The sequence below is a fragment of the Talpa europaea genome (genome assembly GCF_964194135.1).
Source record: "Talpa europaea genome assembly, chromosome: 9".
Taxonomy (NCBI): Eukaryota; Metazoa; Chordata; class Mammalia; order Eulipotyphla; family Talpidae; genus Talpa; species Talpa europaea.
In genome coordinates this window covers 7,635,088-7,658,084 of record NC_140076.1, presented here as the reverse complement: position 1 = coordinate 7,658,084, position 22,997 = coordinate 7,635,088, and the positions used below count along the sequence as shown (strand labels likewise).

At 54.5% G+C, this 22,997-nt stretch overlaps 1 protein-coding gene across 2 annotated transcripts in view; it reads right to left on the bottom strand.

Annotated features, from left to right (window-relative positions):
• The window catches only part of KAZN (kazrin, periplakin interacting protein), a gene marked incomplete at both ends in the record, with an annotated part of 349,293 nt that overhangs the window by 17,927 nt on the left and 308,369 nt on the right, over window positions 1-22,997 (bottom strand). The window contains 4 exons of one of the 2 annotated variants that reach the window (XM_084242125.1): window positions 13,984-14,107; window positions 15,427-15,477; window positions 18,380-18,510; window positions 20,378-20,567. In XM_084242125.1, the coding sequence (XP_084098251.1) occupies window positions 13,984-14,107; window positions 15,427-15,477; window positions 18,380-18,510; window positions 20,378-20,567 (496 nt within the window). Of the gene's footprint in view, window positions 1-13,939; window positions 14,108-15,426; window positions 15,478-18,379; window positions 18,511-20,377; window positions 20,568-22,997 lie in introns of those variants that run through there. The other variant, XM_084242126.1, reaches the window with a different exon arrangement.

Here is a 22,997-nt window from a genome sequence, read left to right as displayed (position 1 = left end):
CTTGAGGAGAGACTCAAAGCATGCCTTCGGGAGTGGGAAAGTGTGCCTCAGAAAAGGACGGAAAGATAAAGAGGCAGAAGGAGAGAGTGGCTGGAGAGGGGTGCAGGGGTGGCGGCTTAGTGGACAAAGAGAAGAAGCAACTGAGCTCTGAGCTCGGGGAGTCAGTGTCCATGCGCGGCTGTCTATGGCTGGTAGGCCTCAGGCCTGTGAGGGAATTGCTTTCAGTTCACATTGTTCATGGAGTCCAGGCTCCAGGAGAGCCAGAGGCCAAGCTGGGCTGTCTGAGCAAACCACACTTTTCGGCTCCTGAGAAGAGTTATTCATGCCCCCCCCGCCCCGCACCCCGCATCCCCCAACCGGCCAGGACTGAATGCCAAGGAGACACTGCTGCAGAAGGACTGAGGAGGGAATATTTGGGGTTGTACCAGTAATTACCGGGTTTTATGTCCAGGATTCCATCAGTCCTGGTTTTTATGCCCCCTCTGTCTCAGCCCTGAGAGGGGAATAACTCATGTTTATAGCCAGGCCTCCCAGCAGAGGGCTGGGAGTTAGGGTCCAGCTAGGCCCCTGGGGAGTCTGAGGACTCTGGGGCCCTCCTCCACCACACACATGCATGTGTGCCCCTGGGTGTTACCGTCAGTGATGACAATTCCTCCAAAGTGGTCCTCACAGCCCAGCCCAAGTAACTATGGCAAATGGTGGCCTGGGACCAAAGCTGGCCCTCTGCCTGTTTTCTAAATAAAGTTTTATTGACACAAAGTCATGTTCATTTGCTTGATATTGCCTACAGCTGCTTTCCTGGCACAGTGGTGGGCTGAGGGATTGCTTCACAAATCCTAAAAGAGTGACTGTCTGGTCTGTTCAGAAAACATTTTACAAAACTTCTGGCCTAGAGGTTCTGAGATTGGCATGGAATATGAAAGACCTGGGTTTGAATCCCAGCTCTGCTGCTCACCAACCAGATGTTCTTGGGGAGGAGATATTCTCAGCCTTGCTCTCCCCATCAGGAGTGGGGTTGATATAGACCCAGCAGGTCTGTGTGAGGGTGGGCTCCGCTTATTGCCTGGCACACAGTGGCCCTCAGGGCCACTCAGCTCAGGTCCCTGACACCCTGGACCTGCTTATCCAGTGGGTGACAGGCCACATGTGGATACTGAGTGCCGGTGATGTCCAATTAAGTGTGGAAAGTATAAAATAAAGACTGGATGGTGAAGACTTAGTGCAAACAAAAGAATGCAAATGACCTCAATCTTTTCTTTTTTTTTTTTTTTTTGTGGGACCCTCACCAGTAGCTGGAGATCGAACTGGTGCGGCAGAGGCTGCGCTCAACTGCTGCGCCACCAGGGAAGGCCCAAACCGCAATCATTTTTATGCTGGTCACATATGGAATGATGATATTTTGAGCCTATTGGATTAAGTAAAATCTATTCCTAGAATTAATTTTACCTGTTTCTGTTTACTTTTTAATGTGGCCGCTAGAAAATATAAAATTAAGTTTTTGATCTGCATATTTCTACAGCACAGACTGGTCTAGAGGGGAGCTGTTTTTGTTTGCTCGTTTTCTCTCCCCTCAGCTTGTAATTTCTGTTTGGTGCAGTGGTTCTAGAACTCAAATAGAAACTCTGGGAGCGGAGCCTCTTCATCCTGGTTTCAGGAAGCCTCCGCCCCCACCCCCAGATGATTCCACTTCTCACTCACATTCTAGAACACCTATTAGTAACTACCTTTGCAAATGGACTCTGCATACTTAACTTAAAACCTAGTGTTAATCAAGCTCTAATGCCCTCTCCCAAACAGTAAGAGTTATTTAAAACCTATCAATTCGGGGCCTCCCTGGTGGCACAAGGGCTTAAGATGCAACCTATGAAGCTTGCCACAGCCACTGCAGCACAAGTTTAATCCCCAGCCAGGGAGCTACCCACATGGCGCAGCAGACCTCTCCTGTCTCGCCCACTGCTCCCCTCAGCGGTGCATTTCAGTCAACTTGCCTGCTCTGTTCCCCACTCTGTCTCTGGTGAATCCTCTCACCCCCCCACACCTCTGGCCTGTGCCCCAGTTCTTATATGTATAAATAAATAAAATCTTTTAAAAAAAGTTATTAAAACCTATCAATTTGGAACACTCTTCCTGACTTACATGCTAATTGCCATGTCCAGTATTTCAGTTCTGTCTTTTTAAAAAACCCATGATTTAGATATTGCCATTATGATTATTTTATGCAGCTACTATCTGATTTCAATAATTTACCTACATGTTTAACAATTTCTTTGTTCATTTCTTCTTGTGTCTCAGGCCTTTCTGCACTAATTCTTATTCCTAAAGAGCAGGAATTAAAATTTCCTTTGATTAAAAGTATTTTGATAATAAGCTCTTATAACTTTTATCAAAGGGTCTTTAATTCATCCTTGTTCTTCTAAGAGTCTTGCTGGGTGCTCTGCCTTCCTTTTTGCTAAGGAGGGGTCAGCTGGCTGTGTCCTCACTGGTCTTGGAGCAATGCTGGGGGCTGGCCAGAGGGTCCAGGCTCACTGCTGGGTTTTCAGTCTCACTTCTTGCCTTCCCCCACCCTCCCAGCTCCCCCAGGGGCCTCAGACACCTCAGGTTCTGTCTGACTTAGTGCAGCCTGCTGCCCTAAGTCATGAGCTCCGTCAGCACTGTGAGGCCCTGTCTATTCACTCCCCGGGCCAGGGGACCACCTCTGGTCCACCTGTGGCTCAGGTGTGTCTTTTGGAGGCAATGCCTTCAAAGGGATCATCATCCTAGACCATGGTTACAACCCCAACGTGCCACCTCCCTCAAAATGTTTGGTAACTAGGGCCTTCCCAGTGGCTCAGCGGTTGAGCTCTGGGTTGCGAAGCTGCCCGCAGCCTCTGCAGCGCCGGTTCGATCCCCGGCCGTCAGGCGAGGGTCCCACATGGCGCGTAGACCTCTCCTGCCACCCGCTGCTCCCCTCAGCAGTGCATTTCATCAGTCTGCCTGTTCTGTTCCCGCTCTGGCTCTAGTGAACTCTCTCACCCTCCTGTGCTTCTGACTGTACCCAGTGCTTGTATCAATAAATAAATCTTTAAAAAAAAAAAAAAACATTTGGTAACTGCCTCCTGGAAATTTCCCATGAAGTGGTGAGCAACTTTAACTTTTGTTGCACGAAGAGCAATCCAGAAACCGCCAAGGTGTCTGTGAGCAGTATTTACTTAATTTGGTTCAAAACAAAGAGAGAGGTTTGGGGAGGTCAAGGAAGAGACATTCTTACAACTTAGAAACCTCTAGGAAGTCCCGGGAGGGAGCTGGTGCTCGTCAGCTGTTTCCAAGAAGGTGTCCTGAACCCCCACCCCAGCCACTTCTGCACCAGCAGGGGCAGCCAGGACCTGCTCGATGCCGGCTGACCCCTCCTCCAGACTGCTGGGATGGCCGGCCCAGCTGCGCACCAAGGACCCTGGGAGGTTTTACCCATTTTGTGAAATAAGCCTCTCTCCTTTACTCCTTAAATCACGACACCCCCTCCCACTTCCCTCTAGCGCTAGAATTCTGGAAATCAGAGAACTAAGCCTTATTCTAGTGGCTCGTGGTTTTTATCAGCTCCACTGTTACCTTCCAAGAAAGTGAGGTAGTGCAGTCATCTGTTGGTCCCTGGTTCTTACCCTTGTTAGGTTATTTACTTCTTGGGCAATTTATGTTGCCTCTCTGAGCTTCAGTTTCCTCATCTGTAGGTTGAGACTCTCCTACACGTCTCATGTGATTTTGATGAGTACATCATTGATAATTGATGTCACCTCATCATTTGCATCTGCATTCTCAGTCCTCAGCTCAAGGCCTAGCACAAAGGAAGTGGCTAGTGTTTGTTGGATGACTGAGTGAGTGTACACGAAAGCCCTACTTGGGCACAGTAGTCATTCAGTAAATGTCAGCAAGTCACGTTATACTCGCCTTTTCCAGCTTTCATCACGGTCCCTCACCCCAAGTCAGCCTTTGCCTTCATTTCTTAGCCTGTCATCCTCTCTCTATCCCAGGCCTCTGGCTTGCCACATGTCCTCATGGGATTTCTGGGAGAATATGGAGTCACCTTTTCTTCAGGCCATCAGCAGCTTCACCTGAAGGTGAAGCAGTCCCCAGAGTCTGGCAAATTCCATGAGAAGTGGTTGATCCACAAGGCTGGGCTTTTCAGGCTGTGGGCAGGCTGACCCCAGACCAGCTCTTGCCATGGTGATGTGGGTCCCTGGGGGTGAGGAGGGTCCCTGGGAACACAGCACTGGGTCCAGAACTGAGAGTGGCCCCTGCTGCCCGCCTGTCTGGGGACAGAAGAGTGGGGTGGTCTTTGGTGAAGGGGGTTGGTGCTGAATTGCCAAGGGCACCTGGGGCACGCAGCTCCTCAGACTCTGATGGAGAAGGTGAGCAGCCAGACCAGAGCTGGAACAGTGCATAATGGCTGGAGGCAGAGTCCATGGCCCAGAATCAAAGGGGGGTCATGGAATAGTCCCCCACAGGACACTACAGTTAAAAAACATGGTTGCCCACATAAAGAATATATTACATGCCATTTTTGTTTCTTTTGAAATATCAGGGGCTCTGGAAACACTGGAACCTAGCAGGGGCTGCTTCCTTTAGGCTTAGGTATGTGTGACCCTGCAGCTGGCACCCTTGACCACCCACTTCCCCAGCTTCCCCTGCCCCCTAACTTCTGGATTTGAGGTACGCATGGTCTAGCATAGCACTGGCCCTGTGGTGCTTCCAGGGGTCTTGCTGCGAAGTGACCCGCTCTGGGGGAAGGCTGACTCTCACCATGGCAATGTGTGCTCCTTTGCTGCTGGGGATGTGAGCTCCCTGCATTCTCCCTGGGAGGGGCACAGGGCCCCAGAGGCCCATTTCACAGATGAGGAAAGTCGAGTCAGAAATGCCCTTCAGCTGTGGATGGAGGGCACAGCCTGGCCCAGATGCGGCCGGATGCCCACCTGTACTCCCTCTCGCCCCAGATGGGCAGCTGCCATATGCCAGGCATGTCTGCTAGTTACTATTTCACTCTAGTAGCTCTGCGAGAAGGGCTCTTCGATCTGCATTTTACAGAGGGGGAAACTGAGGCTCATGGCTACATAGCTGAGAGTTAACTCTGGGCTCAAACCCCAGGTCTGGCTCCCAAGGCCCTCCTAGTATTGATTAATCGATCCCACCTGGTTCAGGTTGTCACTTACATGAGTGTGTTTCTTGCACACACACACACACACACACACACAGAGTCACAGGAACTGACTCGCCCACCCGAGCTGCAATTGGTGACCCAGCCTGTGCCCTCTGACCCTTTATTTGGAGAGGGCCCCAAGTTCCCTCCGGCATGCAGAGCATCTTGACCCACAGCCCCAGCTCTGCAGTGACAGCTGTCACTTCTGCCCTCCATGGCCCACGAGCCCTGACCTCGGCTCCATGCCACCCCCGGGATCCAGCCTCCTAAGAAGGAAGGAAGCCGGTGCAGTGCAGGCGTGGAGCCAACTTGGATGTGACTCAGACAGTGCTGGCCTGTCCCTGAGAAAGCAATTAGGCAGCCCAGAGCTGATGGGGTGACAGGGCAGGTGGGGACAACGTCCTGCAGGATGGCCTGCCTCTTCCTCTCCCCGCCACAGGCCCCTCATCTCGCCCTCCATCTGTCTACACCGAGACCTGGAACAGCCCAAAATAAATCCCGACCCTGCATTTCTCAGCCACCTTGTGGGGACCTTTGTGCAGACGCTGCACCCCAACTCAGGTTTCATCTGAGCCAAGGGGATGCTCAGCTAGAGAGGGGGCCAGACTTCCCCAGCCTTGCCCCAGCACACCTCACTTCCGAAGGCATCTGGGGTCCTGCATGAGTCCCAGGTCCTTCCCCGACTGAAGGATATTAGAATGTGGGCAAAGTCCCTGGCTTCAAACCAGCCCCGACACTTGCCACCTGGTATTTCAGCAAGTCCCTGAGCTGGTCAGGGCCTCCGTTCCCTCCTGTTCAGCAGGGCCAGGAGCTACGGCATCAGAGGGCAGCTGCGAGGATGAAATGGGGTAAGAATAGCAAAGGCTCAGCTTGGGCATCAGCCTTGTTAGCCACGGTGCTCATGATAATGATGAAGGCCGTGGGCTTGTGTCACCTCCCCCAGCCTCCAAGAAGCCACTGCCTTAGCACCTCCGAATGCGGAATACTGGGACCAGCTGCCCTGGTGCTTCCTTTAGGGTGCTCTGTGGAACCAGATGAAAAGGCAGGGTCCTGTGGTCACGCAAGTTTGGGAAACATGAGGCGGATAAGGGAAAGGTTTTCTTCACTGCAGACCTTGTCAGAGCCTTGCTGGGCTGAGTGGCGCCATCCCCCAGGGCTGCAGGCTCTATGGATTGTTTCCAAAGCATACTGACCAGGGATTACTTTTCCCAGCTGAGGCTTGTGGTCTGCCACAGCTCGCAGCACTGGCCTGAGACTCTGGAGCCCTGGGCCCCAGAGCCAGCTCAGCCAGTCACCGTGCTTGTCTGTGGGCTGGTCCCCTCCCTTCTGCAATGGAGGAGCCTGGGTGAGGGGCCCCAGAGAGCCCCTCAGCTCTTGAAACTCTTGCTTCCTCTGGTCCCCAGTCTGGGCTGGCTTTAACAGCTTGGGCGAGCTGCTGAACTTACCTGGGCCTGTCTTTGCGTCTGTACCCAAGGGCCTGTTCTGTCTACCTCAGGGGGCTGGGAGAGGTGACACGAGCTCACGACCTTCATCATTATCATCAGCACCGTGGCTAACAAAGCTGATGCCCAAGCTGAGCCTTTGCTATGTCTTACCCCATTTCATCCTCGCAGCTGCCCTCTGACGCCGTAGCTCCTGGCCCTGCTGAACAGGTGAGGGAATGGAGGCCCAGAAAAATTCAGAGACTTGCTAAGACTGCCAGGCAGCAAGTGTCGGGGCTGGTTTGAAGCCAGGGAGTTTGCCCAGAACCTACTCTTAGCCATGAGCCCAGGCTGCCTGTGGAAGGGCTGTGGCTTGCGGGGGGCCTGGGTGAGCATCGTGGTTCATCTGGGGAGGTTTTCTGGCCCTCCAGGTGCAGGCTTCCAGAAGCCTGTCACTGCTGCTTCCTGCCTATGTGCTTCTCAGGAAGTTGGGGCACCTCTCTGTGACCCTCCTAGGGATTCTGCGCGCAGGCTGCCAGTCCCTGTTCTCTGCTCAGGAAGGCCAAGCAGGGATCCTGGCAGCGTGCTGCCTGGGGGACTGCCTGGAGTCCTGTTCAGGTGTGTTTCTCACTCACCTGGGGATCCAGGAGCTATCCCTGGAAGGAGGCCTTAACCTGCCTTGTGAAGTTTCCTTCTGGAAGCTTCCCAATAGCAACTCTGCCCTAACAGCCACAGCAGGGAGCTGTTCTCACCTCTGCATTGTCTAACCTCTATCTGTTGAGCCCACACTGGGAGCTTGTTCAATAAACACAGGTCACAGAGCCTCGCCCCTAAACCTTGGGATGAAGTGGGCCTGGGATGGGGCCTGGGAACTCCTCCTTCAGACCAAGGCTTGGTCAGATTTTAGACCTTCTGACCTAGGCATGGTTCTCAAACCTCCTCTCTTTCATTTTCCTCTCATTCTTTTTTCCATTGGTGGGATCCTTCAAATGGACTCTTAGTTGGGGGACCAGTGTGTAACAGGTGAGAGCAGTGCTGCTGGCTACGGGGGTAAATGGAGATCTGCTTGCTGGTTCTTTCACCAGCCATGCCAACCCCTTGAGGGATGTCTGAGGAACCCCCTAGGGTTCCATAGAACATAGTTTGCAAACCCCTCATTATTCTAACTCCCTCCCTACCCCCTGCTCTATTGGGTGAAGAACGCGAGTCCCCAAAAGATGGCTAGTGGGATTTTCTCAAGTTCTCTGAAGCTTCCTGCCGACCCATTGGCCCTGGGGAGGCACCTGGTGCTGATCAGAGACTGTAGCACAGTTGGACTCGAGTCGCTGGAGTTGAATCCAGATTTGTCTCTTCCCAACCATGCGATTTAGGGAAAGACCTTCACCTTTCTGTGCCTGGGTTTGCTCATCTGCAAAATGGGGCGAGGGCTGTTGGATTACGTGAGTGAGTACCTTCCAGGCACGCCTCGCCAGCTCTGGGCTCTGACACTCGTCACCTTATAAATGTGCCACCATGGGGTGGGCCTTGGGACTTCTGCTCCAGGATCCCAGCCTTGGGCACCTCATTGCTTCTAAATCTCCCCCTGCTTGTCCCAGCGGAGAGAGTCTCTACTTGGACTGCAGAAGGACAGACACTGATAAGGGCTGGTAGATTCTCAGGGCCAACGCCTCGCCCCTCCCTGTACCAACAAGTGCTCATTCTCTCACAAAGCCACACGGAAACTGACTTTGGGCTCTAAGACTGGTGTCCCCAGCTGGAAAAATGTCAGGCTCACATGGCCCGAGGCCCCAATTCTATCTCCAGGGACAAGTTTTGGTTGAGTCACCTCTGGGCAGATGACCCATGTCCAGCTGCTTCTCCACTTTTTTCCTGCCTCGACACTTAACTCCGCTCAAACTCAAACCACAGAGTCCTGTCATTTCCAGGCTCCAAACCCCCAGCTCTCATTTCTTAGCCTATGAGGGGAGGGTTAGTACCCCCTTTCACAAGTGAGGACACTGAGGCTCTGGGGTTGAACAACTTGCTTGAAAACGATGCCAGACCAGAGCTGGGGGGACTCTGCAGGCCTGGCCCCCTCGGGACTGCCAGCCTCCTCCCAGTGGAACACTGCATGCAATTTGAAGGATTCTCTCATTTTGGTGCAATTAACTGGTGCTTACTGGTAAGCCGGCAAGAATGCAATCAGTCCCAGAACCGGAAACCCAAATGCAAAGAGCAGCCAGCGTTTTTTAAGGAGTCTGATTCACAAGCCTGACAAGGTCACCGCTGCAAACTGCCTGCAGTGTCTGGGGCTCCAGGGACACACACTAGGTGACCTCCAGTCCTGCCATTTCCAGGGAGAGTAAGTCAGGGTTCCCAGTTGTTGCTGTTCTTGCTTCTTAATGATGTCCCCTTGGGATCATTTCCTTAGCGGTTCAGTTTGTTGGGGTGACCCACTGGAGTGCAGGGTGGCATATTAATTTTCTAGTAACTATGCTGATGGGTCAGAAGGAATTAGCTACACACCGCTGTCATAGCCAACTGACACCCTCACTTTGCCTGTAGTGACCCGCTGTGCCAAGCAACTTCTACCACACGGTCCAGGCCAACCCCTCAGCTACTATGAGTTTACAGGGCTTTTTCCCATAATACAAAATTATGACTCTACCTGTTCTAAGCTAAAGTTAATATATGTGGGTTCTCTTGCTACTTTATCATCTCTATGCTTCTTTCACTGAAAAACAGAGTTGGTAGGAGGCGGGACCATGGTCTGTTTGCCCCACCAAACCTGACCAGAAAATCTGAAGAGACATTTGTCCAGAGCAGATGAGCTGGGGAGTCTGTGCAACACTTTTTGTGAAAATGCAGGTTTTTGGTGAGAGGGCTGCTTGAGTTTCTAAAGGTCCTGTTAAGGGATTAAGGACACCCAGAGGTGCTGCCTGCTAGCCCTGATTCAGGCACCCAGGGGGTGAGCAGCAGCTCAACACCCTCGGGCACTGGTTGGGGCGGTGCCTGGGCCAGGCTCCACCTGGGGCAGGGAGGGACCACCCCCCACCAGGATGCATACCCCAAACTCGTAGCTGGGCCTGTGCAAGGAGCCAGGAGGGGAAGGTGCAGCGAGGAGTTCAAACGCAGGCCAAGCAGGGTGGTCCTGTCTGCAACGGACACAGCTCCTTTCCACTCTGCTCTGGGGTGGGGTGGGGGCTCAGGGCTTGGGGATAAAAGGCTCAGTCTCAAAGGCAACGCTGTGTTAGGCTATGCCAGAGGCTACAAGAAGGACTGGGGGCGGTGAGGCAAGGTTCAAACCAGGCTTTTGGGCAGAGCATGGGAGGTGCCTACCTGCTCCTCAGCAGTCCTCTCTACCCAGAGGGTTGGGTGGTTCTGGATGAGCTCTGCAGCCCGCCTCCCCAGGTGTGAAGCTAATTCTGCTCATTACCAGCTTCATGGCCCTAGGTGATTTGTTTAACCTGTTTTTATCATCCATAATGCAAGCCGCTGGAAGGTTAACCGAGTTAATACACGTAAAGTACGCAGCACAGACACTGGCCCATGGTAAGTGCTTAATACGTGTTAGATGATATTATTATTATTATTGTTATTACTATTATTAGGTGACACCTGCTGGAGCTTACCAGCAAAGGTGGAAGACACGCAGAAGAGCGACCAAGTATGGCCATGCAGGCTGTGCACTGCACAACCCAGGGGGTGCCTGCTGGAGTGATGCAGTGCACAACCTGTGCAGCTGTGCATGGGCCCTGCATTCCCTGGACAGGCTTACTCCAATGTCCACCACTTGAAACTGGATCACTTGGGGCCAAGTCTCAGAAGAAATTCTTTCAACAAAGGAGGTAGTGTGGTTTTTGACTAGAACTACAGTGATTTGAACAAGATGTACCCGGTCCTTGAGTTCACAGGCTAGGTAGGATCTCGATCAAATCACTCATCTCTGGTCCAAAGTTTTCCCCATCTGTTCTGGGTAGGGGGCTGGGTGAATTTGGGCATGGCAAACTGGCTTTCTCCTTATTGGCAGTGGCTTTCAGAAGTTTATAAAGTGAGGCCTTTGGGGCTGGGTGGACAGGGCTTAAATTGATTGGTGATGTCTGCATGAGGCCTGAGAGGTGGGGCAGGGGCACGTGATTGGAACACTTGCCCTCCTGGGATCAGCCCTGACGTCCTCAGTCCTGCATGCACATTAGAATCTCTGGGGAAGGTTTACCAACACCCCGAGTCAGGAACTCAGGGTGGTGGCCTGGCATTAGTCGTGTTTTTGAAAGCTCCCTGGTGAGTCTAAGGTGTGGCCAGGTGGAGAACTGCCAGGGTGGATGCTCTTAAGTCCCTTGCAGCGATCAACTCAGGAGCCTGCTTCCACCTCCATCCTCACTAGCCCCGGATTTCCATGTGCTCTGCATCGAAGAGCTTTGGGGTTTCTTCCAGCAGAAATGACAGGGGACTTAGCAGGCCAGTTTCCATCAGTTTTATTGCTGGAGAGGACTTAAATTGGGAGGTGGAGGCTGAGGGCCTGGGCTACACTCAGGGATTGGGGTATCTGTGGCCTCTTCTGGGGCCACACTGGAGTTTCATAGTGGAAGGCCTGGAAAAGCCAGGTCTGCGCTGTGACTCCCTCCATCTCTCTTAAATGCCACTTTGTGCCCAGGGAAGGAGGAAGCTGGGGCTAGGCAGAGACCCCCTGGCATCTGCAGGAAGCAACATACCCCAAACTCGTAGCTGGGCCTGTGCAAGGAGCCGGGAGGGGAAGGAGGCAGATGAAAGCTGATGGGGGGCTGCTGGCTGGGGTTGGGCAGGGCCCCCGGCTTAGAGATGCGCTAAGACCAGGGGCAGCCCTGGAAGCCCACAGCTCTTCCAAATTAGTCAGGCCGGCCAAGGGGACATGCCTCTGGGAGGCCAGCCTGGCCTCAGCCCCTCCTCGGGCCCAGAATCCAGCCAGCTTTCCTCGGCCCCTCCCGGCAGCCCCTGGGGACCCAGCGTGGGATTCCATGAACAGGTTATGGGGGCTCTGCCTCCCAGCAGGGCGCAGCCTCCCGCCAGAGCCAGAGAGAAGCAATCAAATAACATAGAATTCGATAATATTTTAAAATAAGCTTTATTTAGATTTTTTTTTAATATTTTATATTTGCATCCATGCCTTCCAGAAACCTTTCCCACGGGAAAGGTTATTTCATCTAATGTTACCCATAACTCATTCGCTATGTGACGTAGTTCTCTTAAATAAATCATCCTTAGTAACTCTTAGAATTATCTCCTAATTTACAAAAAACTGAAATGAAAAGGAACTACTAAATCATTACCAGGAGTGGTTGTGATCTTAGTTTCTCAAAAGTAAAGGGAAAACCATAAAAATCAACCAAAAAAATTAAAATTCACCAGTTTGGGAGGGGGTGGGGGAGGAAGTATTTTCTAGATCTCTCTCTGCAGAGAGAGATGCAGCTCTGGCTGCTCTCCCTCCCGGCCAGGCTCGTCAAACAGCTTAGCCAAGGGAAAAGGGTGCCTGCTAGCTCCTCACCTGCTTCCCACCCCCACCGGGTCTGCGGGGAAGGCGCCGGGGCCTCTCTGCTTTAGAGACTTTGGACGAAGTATCCTATCCATTCTGAGAGAGACGCCCCAGCATCTTAAAATCTCGTTTCTCTTTAAGAGCCCAACGTGTCGCTGTGAGTGGAAACACAACTCTGGTTGTTTAGAGGGTGGTGTAATGGAGCTGTGTTAGTGGTTAAGATGGAGAGAGAGCGGGGACGGATTCACAGGTCAAGAGAAAAGGGAGATGGAGTTTTAGTTCCGGGGAGCACCTGGCTGAGCAGCTCATGTCTCCTCCATGACCCAGCGTCACAAAACACATGGTTCCTTTGCTGGTGAGGCCTCCCTGTGGGCCCACACTGCTCCCCAAATGTTCCCACCTGCCCTTCTTTCCCGGGATGAGCGGGCTCAGGCTGCAGTGACAAGTGGGAGGTGGGGGCCCCTGGGATCCCGAATTCTTTTAAGTGTGGCTGAAGGAACCAACCAGAAAGCAAGGGGGTGGTGCTGGATGCTGTGACCCCATAGCACTCCCCTGGAGTGGGGCACCTCCCCGCATGACTCCTGACCTTGGTGCAGACCAAAGATGAGAAGGACACAGGTGCAGAGAGGAGCCTACTCAGGCCTGCGGTCATGCCCTATGGTGAGGGGTCGGCCAGCTCGCCCGGGGCTCAACCTCTCTCAAAGTCAGACCCGAGAGAAGGTGACCACTGCAGTGGGCACGGCACCCACCGAGGTCAGTGACCTCTAGTTCAGATAAATAAATGGAGAGCGAGTGAGGCCGGGGAGAGCTCTGGAAGCCAGGTGGACACACTTCCATGCAGGGGCGGAAGAATTTGGGGGGGAGGGGAGAGAAGGAAGAACAGAACGAGCAAGCTTTGAAAGCCAATGGTCCCTGGGTTCTGGTCACCCCAAACTCGACCTTGCACAGTCTGGCAGCAGCGTGAGAATAGAACAGACAAGTCGACAGAAACACCCACCTCCCGCCCGCCCCGTGGAAAAATAGACATCCCCATATTTATGCAATAATTTAGATAGAATAAGTTTTCTGCATTTGTGCAAATAAATTAAACGAAACAATTTTCTTCTTCTTTTTTCTCCATCAAGAAAGAAACGGCAACGCAATTTAAAAACTGGCAGGCTGTTAAAAAGAGCCCATTTGATCTCTGACAAACCCAGCCCGGAAAAGGCGCTCGGCCTGGGCTCCAAAGTCCTTGCGGAGGGCGGACCTTACCCTGATGACGGTGGCAATGGGTGGTTAAAGTGACTTGGGCGCTGCGCCCCGAGTCAGGGTCTGGTCCCACGCGTTCACACTGGGAGAGGGTGGGAGGGAGGGACACATCAAAAACAGACCACATTCTTGGGGAGACGGGCTCCGAAAGTAGCAGTTTGGACAAGGGACATTTACAAGCACAGAGTGCACAATAATTTTGTTATTTACAAATACACAGCAGTCCTTCAAGTTTTCAAGTTTCATAAAAAGGAGGAGGGAAGGGGAAAAGTGGGGCGGGGGACAACCCAACGAACCAAACAATAAGGAAAAAATAAAGAACAAACATTGAAAAAAAAAAACAAACCAAAAAACAACAAAAAAAACAAACTGAGGTTAACAACACAGCTGTATCGCCCCAAAGACAACAGTTGACAGAGTCACACACGTTTGTAGTATGTACATCAGTTACAGAGGTGGACGCGGGGAGGGGGCACACGCGCGTCTGCTCCTCCGGGCCTGGCCACCCGCACCCACGCGCCCAGGCGCACGCGCCCCCGTGCCCCCCGCGCCCCCACGCTCGCACGCACGGCCACACGCACAGACACCCGCCTTTGGCGGGCGGGGGAGGTGGCATCACCAGTCTGCGTCCTCCTCAATGTAATAATCAGGGGCGGTACCATCAAAGAGGCCGGGGTCGAGGGACTTCCGCTGCTTCCCTCTGGCGAAGACTCGGGAGATGGAGCCAAATCCCATCTTCTCTTTCTTCTTTTTCCGTTTTTGGTCTTCAAGATCCTCTAGTGACTGAATGGTCGGGCCCGGGGAACACAGGGAGGGGAGAAGAACAAGGCCAAGTTGAGCTGGGGACTGGGCAAGGCGGTGATGGGGTGGAGGGAGTGGGGACCCCCCATGCCCACCCCAGGGGTTGAGGATGCTGAGGGAAGGTGGCTCAGCTAGGGAAGCCCTCAGGCCTCAGGGACATAGCAGGACTCATGGTGATGGGCACAGGAGGTCACTAAAGTGAGGATGGAAATGCCCAGAGGGTGGCTTCTGTGTGCCCACACCCCTTGTGCTTCTCTGGGGCTGGTGCCCGGCCTGCAGGGCACTGCAGCAAGGGCTCCCCGACCCATCCCAGTGACTGGGGAAAGGGGCCTGAAAGCTCCAGAAAGAGGTAGAAGCCAACCTGAGCTTGACGTCTCAGCTGAGCAAGGACCTTAAGCCTCTAAGTAAGGGGCAGGACTGGCCACACACAGGAGAGCGGGGGCCTGGGGCCTGGGTTCCAGTCCTGATTGTGTCAGGCCCCTGGGGCCAGGGAGAGCCCTAGCTCCTCTGAGCCCAGTGCCTTCATGGGTGATGTGGGGCTAAGAACAATGACGATGACGATGACGATGACGGGATAGTCCTGTTGGGTGACTACAGGGGTCTGGGCATGTGTGGTGTCTGCAGAACTTTGCAAACAGTTAAGTGCTTCATGCAGATGGGGTGCCATTCTCTGTCAAAAAGGTAGAATTAGACTAGACTAATGGTTTCCCAAACACATCAGAATTTCCTGAGTTCCAGGCCATACTCCACATCTGGTGGGTGAGAATCTCCTAGATGAAGGGCCCAGAAATCTGCATTTGAATACCTGACCCTGGAGGACCCTGATGCAGGTGTGTGGTGCATAGACCAACAGGTGGTAACCCCCAGGCTAGAGACTGATCCCAAGATCCCTTCTGAGCTTCCCGTTCATGCTGGTTTTCTCCCTGCAGCCTCCTTAGTCTGATGTTGTGTGAAAATATTAAAAATAAATTTAGGAAATTTCCCTGCAGCAAAGGGGACCCCAAGAATCCATGGCCTGGGTCACCAGCCTTTGGTGTCAGGAGACTCACCTGGGCAGGAAGATGGAAGATGTACTCAGTAGGTGTATAGGTGTGGAAGGGGACATGGAAGGGCTGGCCCAGGTACTAAGCCTGGCTCAGGTACCAACCCATGTGTGATTTGGGTGATGTGGCCTGGCTCCTCTGCCTTGGGTGCCCAAGTTTGGAAATGGTGATATCAAGGGTCCGGGGGGACAAGGGATGAAGTCGTGGTGAAGCTGGGGGAAGGGGAAGGTCCTGAGTAGTGAGGGAGGATGCACCTACCTGTACAATGGGATTGTGCAGGTTCTTCTGAACTGGGCCGGGACTGTCGCCCTGTAGCCAAAGGAGAAGGGGAAGATGAAATAGCAGAGACACACACAGGAGAGCAGAGGTGGCCCGTGGGGACCTTCCGTGAAAGGAAGGCATCCCTTAGGGACAGCTCTGCCTCCATCATGGGGAGCCTGTCCTCAACCCACTGAAGCAGACACTCCCAGATGGCGCAGTGATGGAACCTGGGGTTCACGTGGCAGAGATGTTTCTTAGACTAGGGGTTCTGACCTGAGGCCCTCTGCCTTTGCCTGCTCTGGCCTCTTGTCCCCCAATATCCTCTGGCCAACGTTTCAGTCACTTAAAGGCATCTGAGTTCCAGCCCCAATTGGTACACTGAGTTAGGACTGGAGGTTGGTTTTACTGGGTCCTTTTCTTAAAGAAATATAATTTTATAGAGAAAAGCACAATAATAAAGAATGTGAAGCCAGAAAAACTCAGGAGGCAATGTAGTCTCTAGCTTTCCTTACAAGCAACACAGTCACTTTCTTATGGGGGGGGTGGCGTGGGCAGGCAGGAGTCATTAGCCTGATTTACGGATATAAAGACTCTAGACAGTGTATCGTGGAGCTGATTACAAGGACTGTCTGGTTCCTGCTGGCTGAGTTCTCCTACTCCTGGGTGTACAAAGCCTTCACTACATCCCAGAATAAGTTATCCTGCGTGGGGTCACAAGATCATTTGGATCACAAAAGTCATTACTGGGGAGACCCCTGATGGTTGTTCACAGAATTGCAGGCAAAATGCCCTTGAAGAAAGAAAATTATTCAATATGTGTCACTTGGGCCAGTGCCAATCAGCCCTCTCCAACGTCCCTGTGCTGAGTTCCTCTCCTCTGCTCTAAACGAGTAGCCAGAGTATGAGAGGTCCTTAATTCAGCCTAGGCTGTTCTTATTGGTGCCAGGTCAGATACCTGAGAACAGAGGGTTACCTGGAGCTATTTTCAGGCTCTTCCTGGCCTACCTATGTGCACATCTGCTGAGATGTGGGATGAAAGTGGTGAGGGAGGGCAGGGGTGGAACATATGGTTGTTTAGTCTTTCATGCCAGCTCAAGGTTTGCCAACAGCATCCACTGGCGGGCAGCTAAGATAGGTCTACTCTGGATTAGCCCATTTTTGCCAAGTTTATGGCAAAGAGAATGCAGCCAGAGCCCACTGATGTGGATAACTGTCTTATTAAAGTGCCCGAATCTTGGCGGCAGGGCCCTGTATAGAGTGAGCCTGGAGATCAACGGGCTAGACCCACCACTGGTAGCAGCAGGAATGTCTCAAGACCAAGCTGGAGACAGGCTAGGCCTGTGCCAAAGGTGATTCAAGAGGTCTTTGCTGAACCCTTTCAGCAGAATGGGTTTTCCTACAGCACTTGGGCCCACCACCAGAAGAGAAAATAGGGCCCCTTGGGAAGGGGTTCTCATCTGCAAAGGGCACTGCTCTGCAGGGGCATCTGGCCCCTGCCTGGGCCGCTCCTCCCCACTCAGTAACGAAGGGCACTGCTGGCTGGCTGTGGGTATAACTCCATATGCACCCTCAGAACCACAGAGCAGATGCCAGTGTCCCCTCTGGGGGCTAGCCTCAGTCCTGTCAGTCAAGACAGCCTTTGTCAGCAGGTCTCTGTCTTGGCACAAATGGCTTCCTTAAAGCCCTAATTAAAAAATAAAAACAAAACCTCAGCAGGGCCTGGGAGTTAGGGACAGCCCTGCCTCCATCATGGGGAGCCTGCCCCACCCCCGAGGCAGACATTCCCAGATCCCTCTCCCCATCCCGATCAGGGCTGCCCAGGGCACCAGGACCAGGCAATGTATTTTAAGCTTAACCTTAGCTATTTTTATAAGCCCTTCTCATTGCTAGTGTAGATGGGAAAAAAAAAAAGTTTCCGTGATCATAACTCATATGTAGGAAAGCTATTGCTTTTTATAAATTGATTTTCAACCGGTGGCGTATGTACTTGCTTATTATTAGTGCTAATGGCTTTTCAGGTTATTCTCTTGAGTTTCCAGGTAGATAATCATATCATTGGTAAATAAAGGTTATTTGGTCTTTCTTTCCCTCTCTGTTCACCTCATTTCTTTTTTATGAGCTTTCTCTCTGGTTAATAAAGTCACATTAACAGAGTTTTTGAGAGAAAGCCTTCCAGACATCTGGAGACCTAACTCTCCCTGTCTCTGTCTTCAGACCATGGCGGGGGTGGGGGGTCCTCCCTATGGTCAGCCCCATGATGGAACAAGCCTGAAAAGTGGCCCCACACTCTGACCCCCCCAGGTTTTGTGACAGAGCCCCAACATGGCTTCCTCCTGGCCTAGTCACTTGACCCACCTGTGTTCACCCCTCACTCCTGGGGAGCCCGTCTATCTGCCCTACGGATCAGCAAGAGTTAGCTGACCAGGGACATGTGCCTCTTGGTGGCTGCTCTCAGTATGCAAGCAACAAGCGTTTGATTAAATAAGCAACAGACTCAGGACGAGTTTATGGGGCTCCTCTCTGGAAGCCGTGCGCGCCCAAGCTCCTGAACTCAGAACAGCCCAGTTCTTTCCTGTGCGGAGGACAGTGCCGGCCCCACAGGGGACTGAGGTGGTGCCGTCAGGGCCGTGTCTGGGAGGGGAGGCCCAGGGTCCTGGACACGGCCCCCCCCCAAGGGGACCCGGGGCACACAGACCCCTCGGCCGACCCGGGCCCGCCTTCCTCTGGACTTTCCTTGCCCTCCCGGATACAAGGAGCAAACGGGCCTCCTCTCTTTCTCTCCCCACAGCCATCTCTTCTCGCAAAAGGAAAGAACAGAACAGGAAATGCCTTCGCCAGAGTGCTCCCTGGGTGGACGAGAGGAAACAGCGGGTACGTCTTCACCCCTCCAGCCCGCCCCTGGGATTCCGGGCAGGGCCCCCGGCCCAGGCCCCGCGGCTGCTGGCCTTACGTTGCAGAGGGAGTGCGTCCGGTGTCGCGGGGAGTTGATGTCGCTGGGCGTGGACGACCGGTCGCCTTCCGCGGCGGACGCGTCGGAGATAACGGAGGGCTGCCGCGAGTGGCAGGGGCTCACCCTGACCGCTGCGAAGCAGGGACAGCGGGTAAGTGTGGGGTGGAGAGCGCGCCCCCACCCTGACCGCCTTGCAGGGAGCACCCCCGAGGCCCCCACGACACAGAGGAGAAGGCTGGTGCAGAGAAGAGGCTTGTCTAGCCTCCTACCCCTTTATTCCTCAGCCCCACCCGTCACAGAGCAGCTGCTGGGGAGCAGCACCCACAGCCTCTGGAGCCCACCAGACTCTCCCCACTAGGGCGCAGGCAACTGGGTGGCATTTCCAGGGACCTCACCAGCTGTACTCCCCCTGCCCCCGACACTCCCCAGGCCCGGCACAATGCTGGCTGCCGGGCAACACCAGCCTCCCAAGCACTCCGCCTGGAAGCCACCACTGGCCCCCCCTCCCCCTGCCCTCCACCCCCACTCATCAGCAGCCCCCCCAAACCCAAACCCAAGCCCGGCCACTTCTCTCCACCCTACTGCCACCCGCGCGGCTAGGGCATCGCTGGCTGTCCCCGGAGACCACGGCGCCCTCCCTCTACTCCTCGCCCTGTGGCGAGAGCCAGCCACTGGGTCACCCCGAGAATGGAAGGAGAGGCCAGATCGGATGGGGCCCTGACCACCCGCCAGTCAGCCGCCCCTCACTGAGCCGAGCCACCCCGGCCTCTGACAGTGCCCCCCACCCCTTCCTGCCTCTGGCACTGCTGGCCCCGCTGCCTGTCGGGCCTCCTCTCATTCAGGTCTCAGCCGTCCCGCAGGCCTCCTTGGCCAGCTGCCCCCTGGCCCCCCACCCCGCTGTCTGTGTTCCCCACCAATGCCCCTGCTTGCTGCAGATTTCTCTGCCTGCACTTATCACTCCCTGGAATAATGCTGTGTTCACATCTACGAAGTCAGCCTGTGCCGTCCCCACATCAGGCCCAGAGCACGCAGTGCCTAGCTCAGCTCGGAAGGCACAGCCCAGAAGCCCCCCAAATCCTCCAGCTGTTCCTTCCTGTCTGCGAGGGAGGGGAAAAAAACACTTCTGTCCAGCCCAACTGACCGAGGGCCTACTCTGGGTGGGCACATGAGCGGTGGGGCTGCAGTAGGGAGACAGTCCTGGCCACCAGGGGCCAGGGGGTCTGACAGAGCAGCGAGGTGGCCTGGAGTCAGAGGCTGAGTTCACAGGCAGGTGATGGCAGGACCTGTGGGCTCCAGAGACCAGGCACCTGTCTCTAACCTGCACCCGTCACACAGAGGCAGCCACCACTCACAGGGAGGACAGAGAACAGAGCTGGGTGGGCAGTGGGTGCAGACACTACCCAGAGGCTGGGCCTCTCCCCCACCAGGTACATGGAGACCATCTAAAACAGTCAGGTCAGTCCCCCTGTGACTGTGTGGAGCTGTCAGTCAAGGAGCTTCCCTGCCCCCCTCCCCTGTCTAGGATGCCCAGTCGTGATCCAGGCTGGCCGCTCAGCATGCCCACTCCCTGGACACAGTGGTGGTCTGGGGAGGCATGTGATCAGGCCAGTCAGAGTCTATTGAGATTAGACATGGACACAGAGAGAAAGTTTCTCTTTCTCAAAACTTGGGCCTGTAAGGGCCTTAATTAAAAGCCTGGAACTTCTGGAGACTGTTTGCTTCTGGAAAGAGATGAATTAAAGATGAGGCCAAATGGAGGCAGGCGGGGCTGAGAGAGGGAGACAGAAAGACAGGCCCAGATATTAACTGAACCTCTGGATCCAGCTTTGCCTGAGCTCCATCTCTTAGGCTTCTCAGTAATAGGAGCTCCTGGTCTCTGCCCCCGGCTCCCCTAAGCTGCCATAGTGTGGAATAAACAGGCTGCCTCCCCCGCTGGCCAGAGAGTCTCCTAAGAAGCCCCCCCCACAGCTGCTGGCTGGGGCCCGGGGCAGGACTCACCTTGCCGGTCTGCAGGGTGGGGGGGGTGCGAGTGGTAGAGGGTCTGTTGGCTCTGCCGGATGGCTGCGGTCAGCGGGAGGTCCGCCTGCACCACCCACTCCTGGTTGCCGTTGAGCACCGTCTCGCCCGGCATGGCGAGTGAGTGCCGCTTGGGCACGTCCTTGGTCAGCGTCGCTAAGGACTGCTTGGCCTGGCGAGAGATGGGGAGACAGGAGGAGGTGACGTGACCAGGGGACTGCTCGGCAGCCTGCCTGGCCGTGAGCACCTGGCCTCTGTGCCAGGGGCTCGGCTTTGTGCTGTGTGCCCATCAGTAAGGGGCACTGCACCCCAGGCCTCGCCTGAGGACTCCCAGGGCCCCAGCATGCTTTTACTTTTGCCAAGGACCAGCTGGGTTGCAGTGAGAGGGTAAGAAACCGCCCCTTGGCTCCCATCACCCATGCTGCCCTCAAATTCGACCTGTGACCTCCCATCACAGGTGCTACATGATGCAGGCTGGGGACAGGGCAGGTCCCCCACCTGGCTGTCAGGGCCACACCACGAGAATGAGGGGAACTCAGGAAGCCCAGGGCGAGGGCAGCTCGGGGTCAGGGCAGGCAGCTCTCTCCTGTATCCCCCATGCCCCACCCCGGGCAGATGGGGTTTTGTTAGAAGCAATCTCAAATTATTTTAGAAATATATTAACGCACACTCTTCATCCCAGTCTCTGCTTCCCAGCTGGCTCCCCAGGCTCATGCCAGGGTAGAGGGGCACAGACACAGGGAGGGGCCCTAGGGCCTTGCACTGGGGTCTCCAGAGAACCTCGATGCTACAGATGGAGAGTCACCCCCGAGTGCTAACTTTCCCCAATATAAACGCAGAGAAAACGAAAAACCTCGTCTCATCTCTCCGAACTCCAGAACTTTCTATACCTTGTCTAAGACCCCAGGTGCCTCCTGGCAAAGCTGGTGTCTTGAGAAAGATTCCAGCTGAGAGTGGACAGTCCCTGTCGAGAGCCTGCTACACCCACATCACACTGACCAGCTGAGTCCTTTACACAAGCCGCCGCCTCCTCTGAGCATGTTTTTCCATCTGTAAAATGACGAGCCGGGGGTCCAGCGACTTTAAGGGGTCCCTCCAGCTCAGACACCCCACAAGTCTGTGAAGTCACTCCCTTTCCAATGCCAGACCCCAGAATGTAATTCCCCACAGTAGGGGGAGGCTGAGTGTGCCAGCCCTGCCTCCCAAGTGGGGTGACGATCGCCCCCATGTGCTCAGCGCAGGCGCCCCAGGTCTCCGACAGGGGGCACGGGACTATCTGTGCTTGACAGAGGAGACGCCAGAAGTTCAGAGAGGTTGTGTGATTTCTCTAAGAGTGCACAGCTGGGTACACATCGCCTGGAGCAGGCAGCCCCGGAGGCCTTCAGGTTGTGACATTCCGTTAACGGCAGCCCTGGAAGGTACCCCCAGTTAGGTGGGACCCCAGCAACACTGGGGTTGCCATGGCAATTAGTAAAGCCCCTTCCCTCTGAGCCCCAGGGAAGACACTACAACAAATCCATCACCCTGAGTTGCAAACATTCACCCTAAGGGCTCATGCTAGCAGAGGGGTCTGATGCTTACAGGAGGAGGCAAGAGCCTGGTTTTGTTGGCCAGAACTGAAATCGGCTGAGGGTCTGGGCACGGTGAGCGTGGGAGCAGAGGGGCGCTGGATCCCAATACTGAAAGGCCCTGGAGTCCTCCAGGATGCTTGAGGCTAGTGCCTCACATCTGTCTGTGCAGAGGGCACTTGGAAGGCCTGGGAGAACAGGGACCTTGCCTGACCCTGCACGCCCTCCCCCCCACCCAAGTGTGCCACTTGAAAGGTGTCTGGGCTGCAGAAGGCAGCCCCCCGCCAGCACCCGGACCCCACTGGTGGGAAGCATCTGAGAGGGCTCCTGGCAGCGGCATTTCCTGCCGGCAGCTCTCACCACTAGGGGTCAGCATTGGACAAGGAGACTCAGGAAGGACCCGGGGATCCTGACCTGCCCCCAAGAGCCCTTGGAGCATATGCAATTATGGTCCAGAGAGGTAAACTGAGGTCACACAGCTAGGAAGCAATGGGGGCTAGACTTGAAGCCAGACCCCACCACTGTAACCACAGTTGGTTGGCATCATGCTCTGCAGGAGAGCACACCCACCCCACAGCCGTCCCTGCACTCTCCTCCCAGCCATGAGGTTCCCGAGGTTGCCCAGTCACCCCATGGGGAAGGCAGGTGGCATTGAAACTCTCCCTCCCACCCTGCTCCAGTTAAGGGGCACTGAAGTCCAGAGAAGTTCAGGGAGTGGCTGTGGTCACCCGGGAGTAGGGACAGCAGACTCGGGCTCTGGGGGGGCCTCCTGGGCCAGCAGTGGGGGCCGGGGGAGAGGGTCGGGGGAGAGCTGCCCCACACGTGGGATGGGTGTCTCCATGGAAGGTGTTTGGAAGGACTTTGAAGCTTGCTTTTGATTAGAAAAACATGTAATTTTTCCTTGTTGAGCCAAGAAACAGTTTTACTACAGATGCATCGGAAATGGTAGGAGGTGGAGGGGGGAGGGTGGCGGGCAGGGGCTGGGTAAAGTCACTTGAAATCCCACGACTCAGAACTGTCACTGACATTTTGAT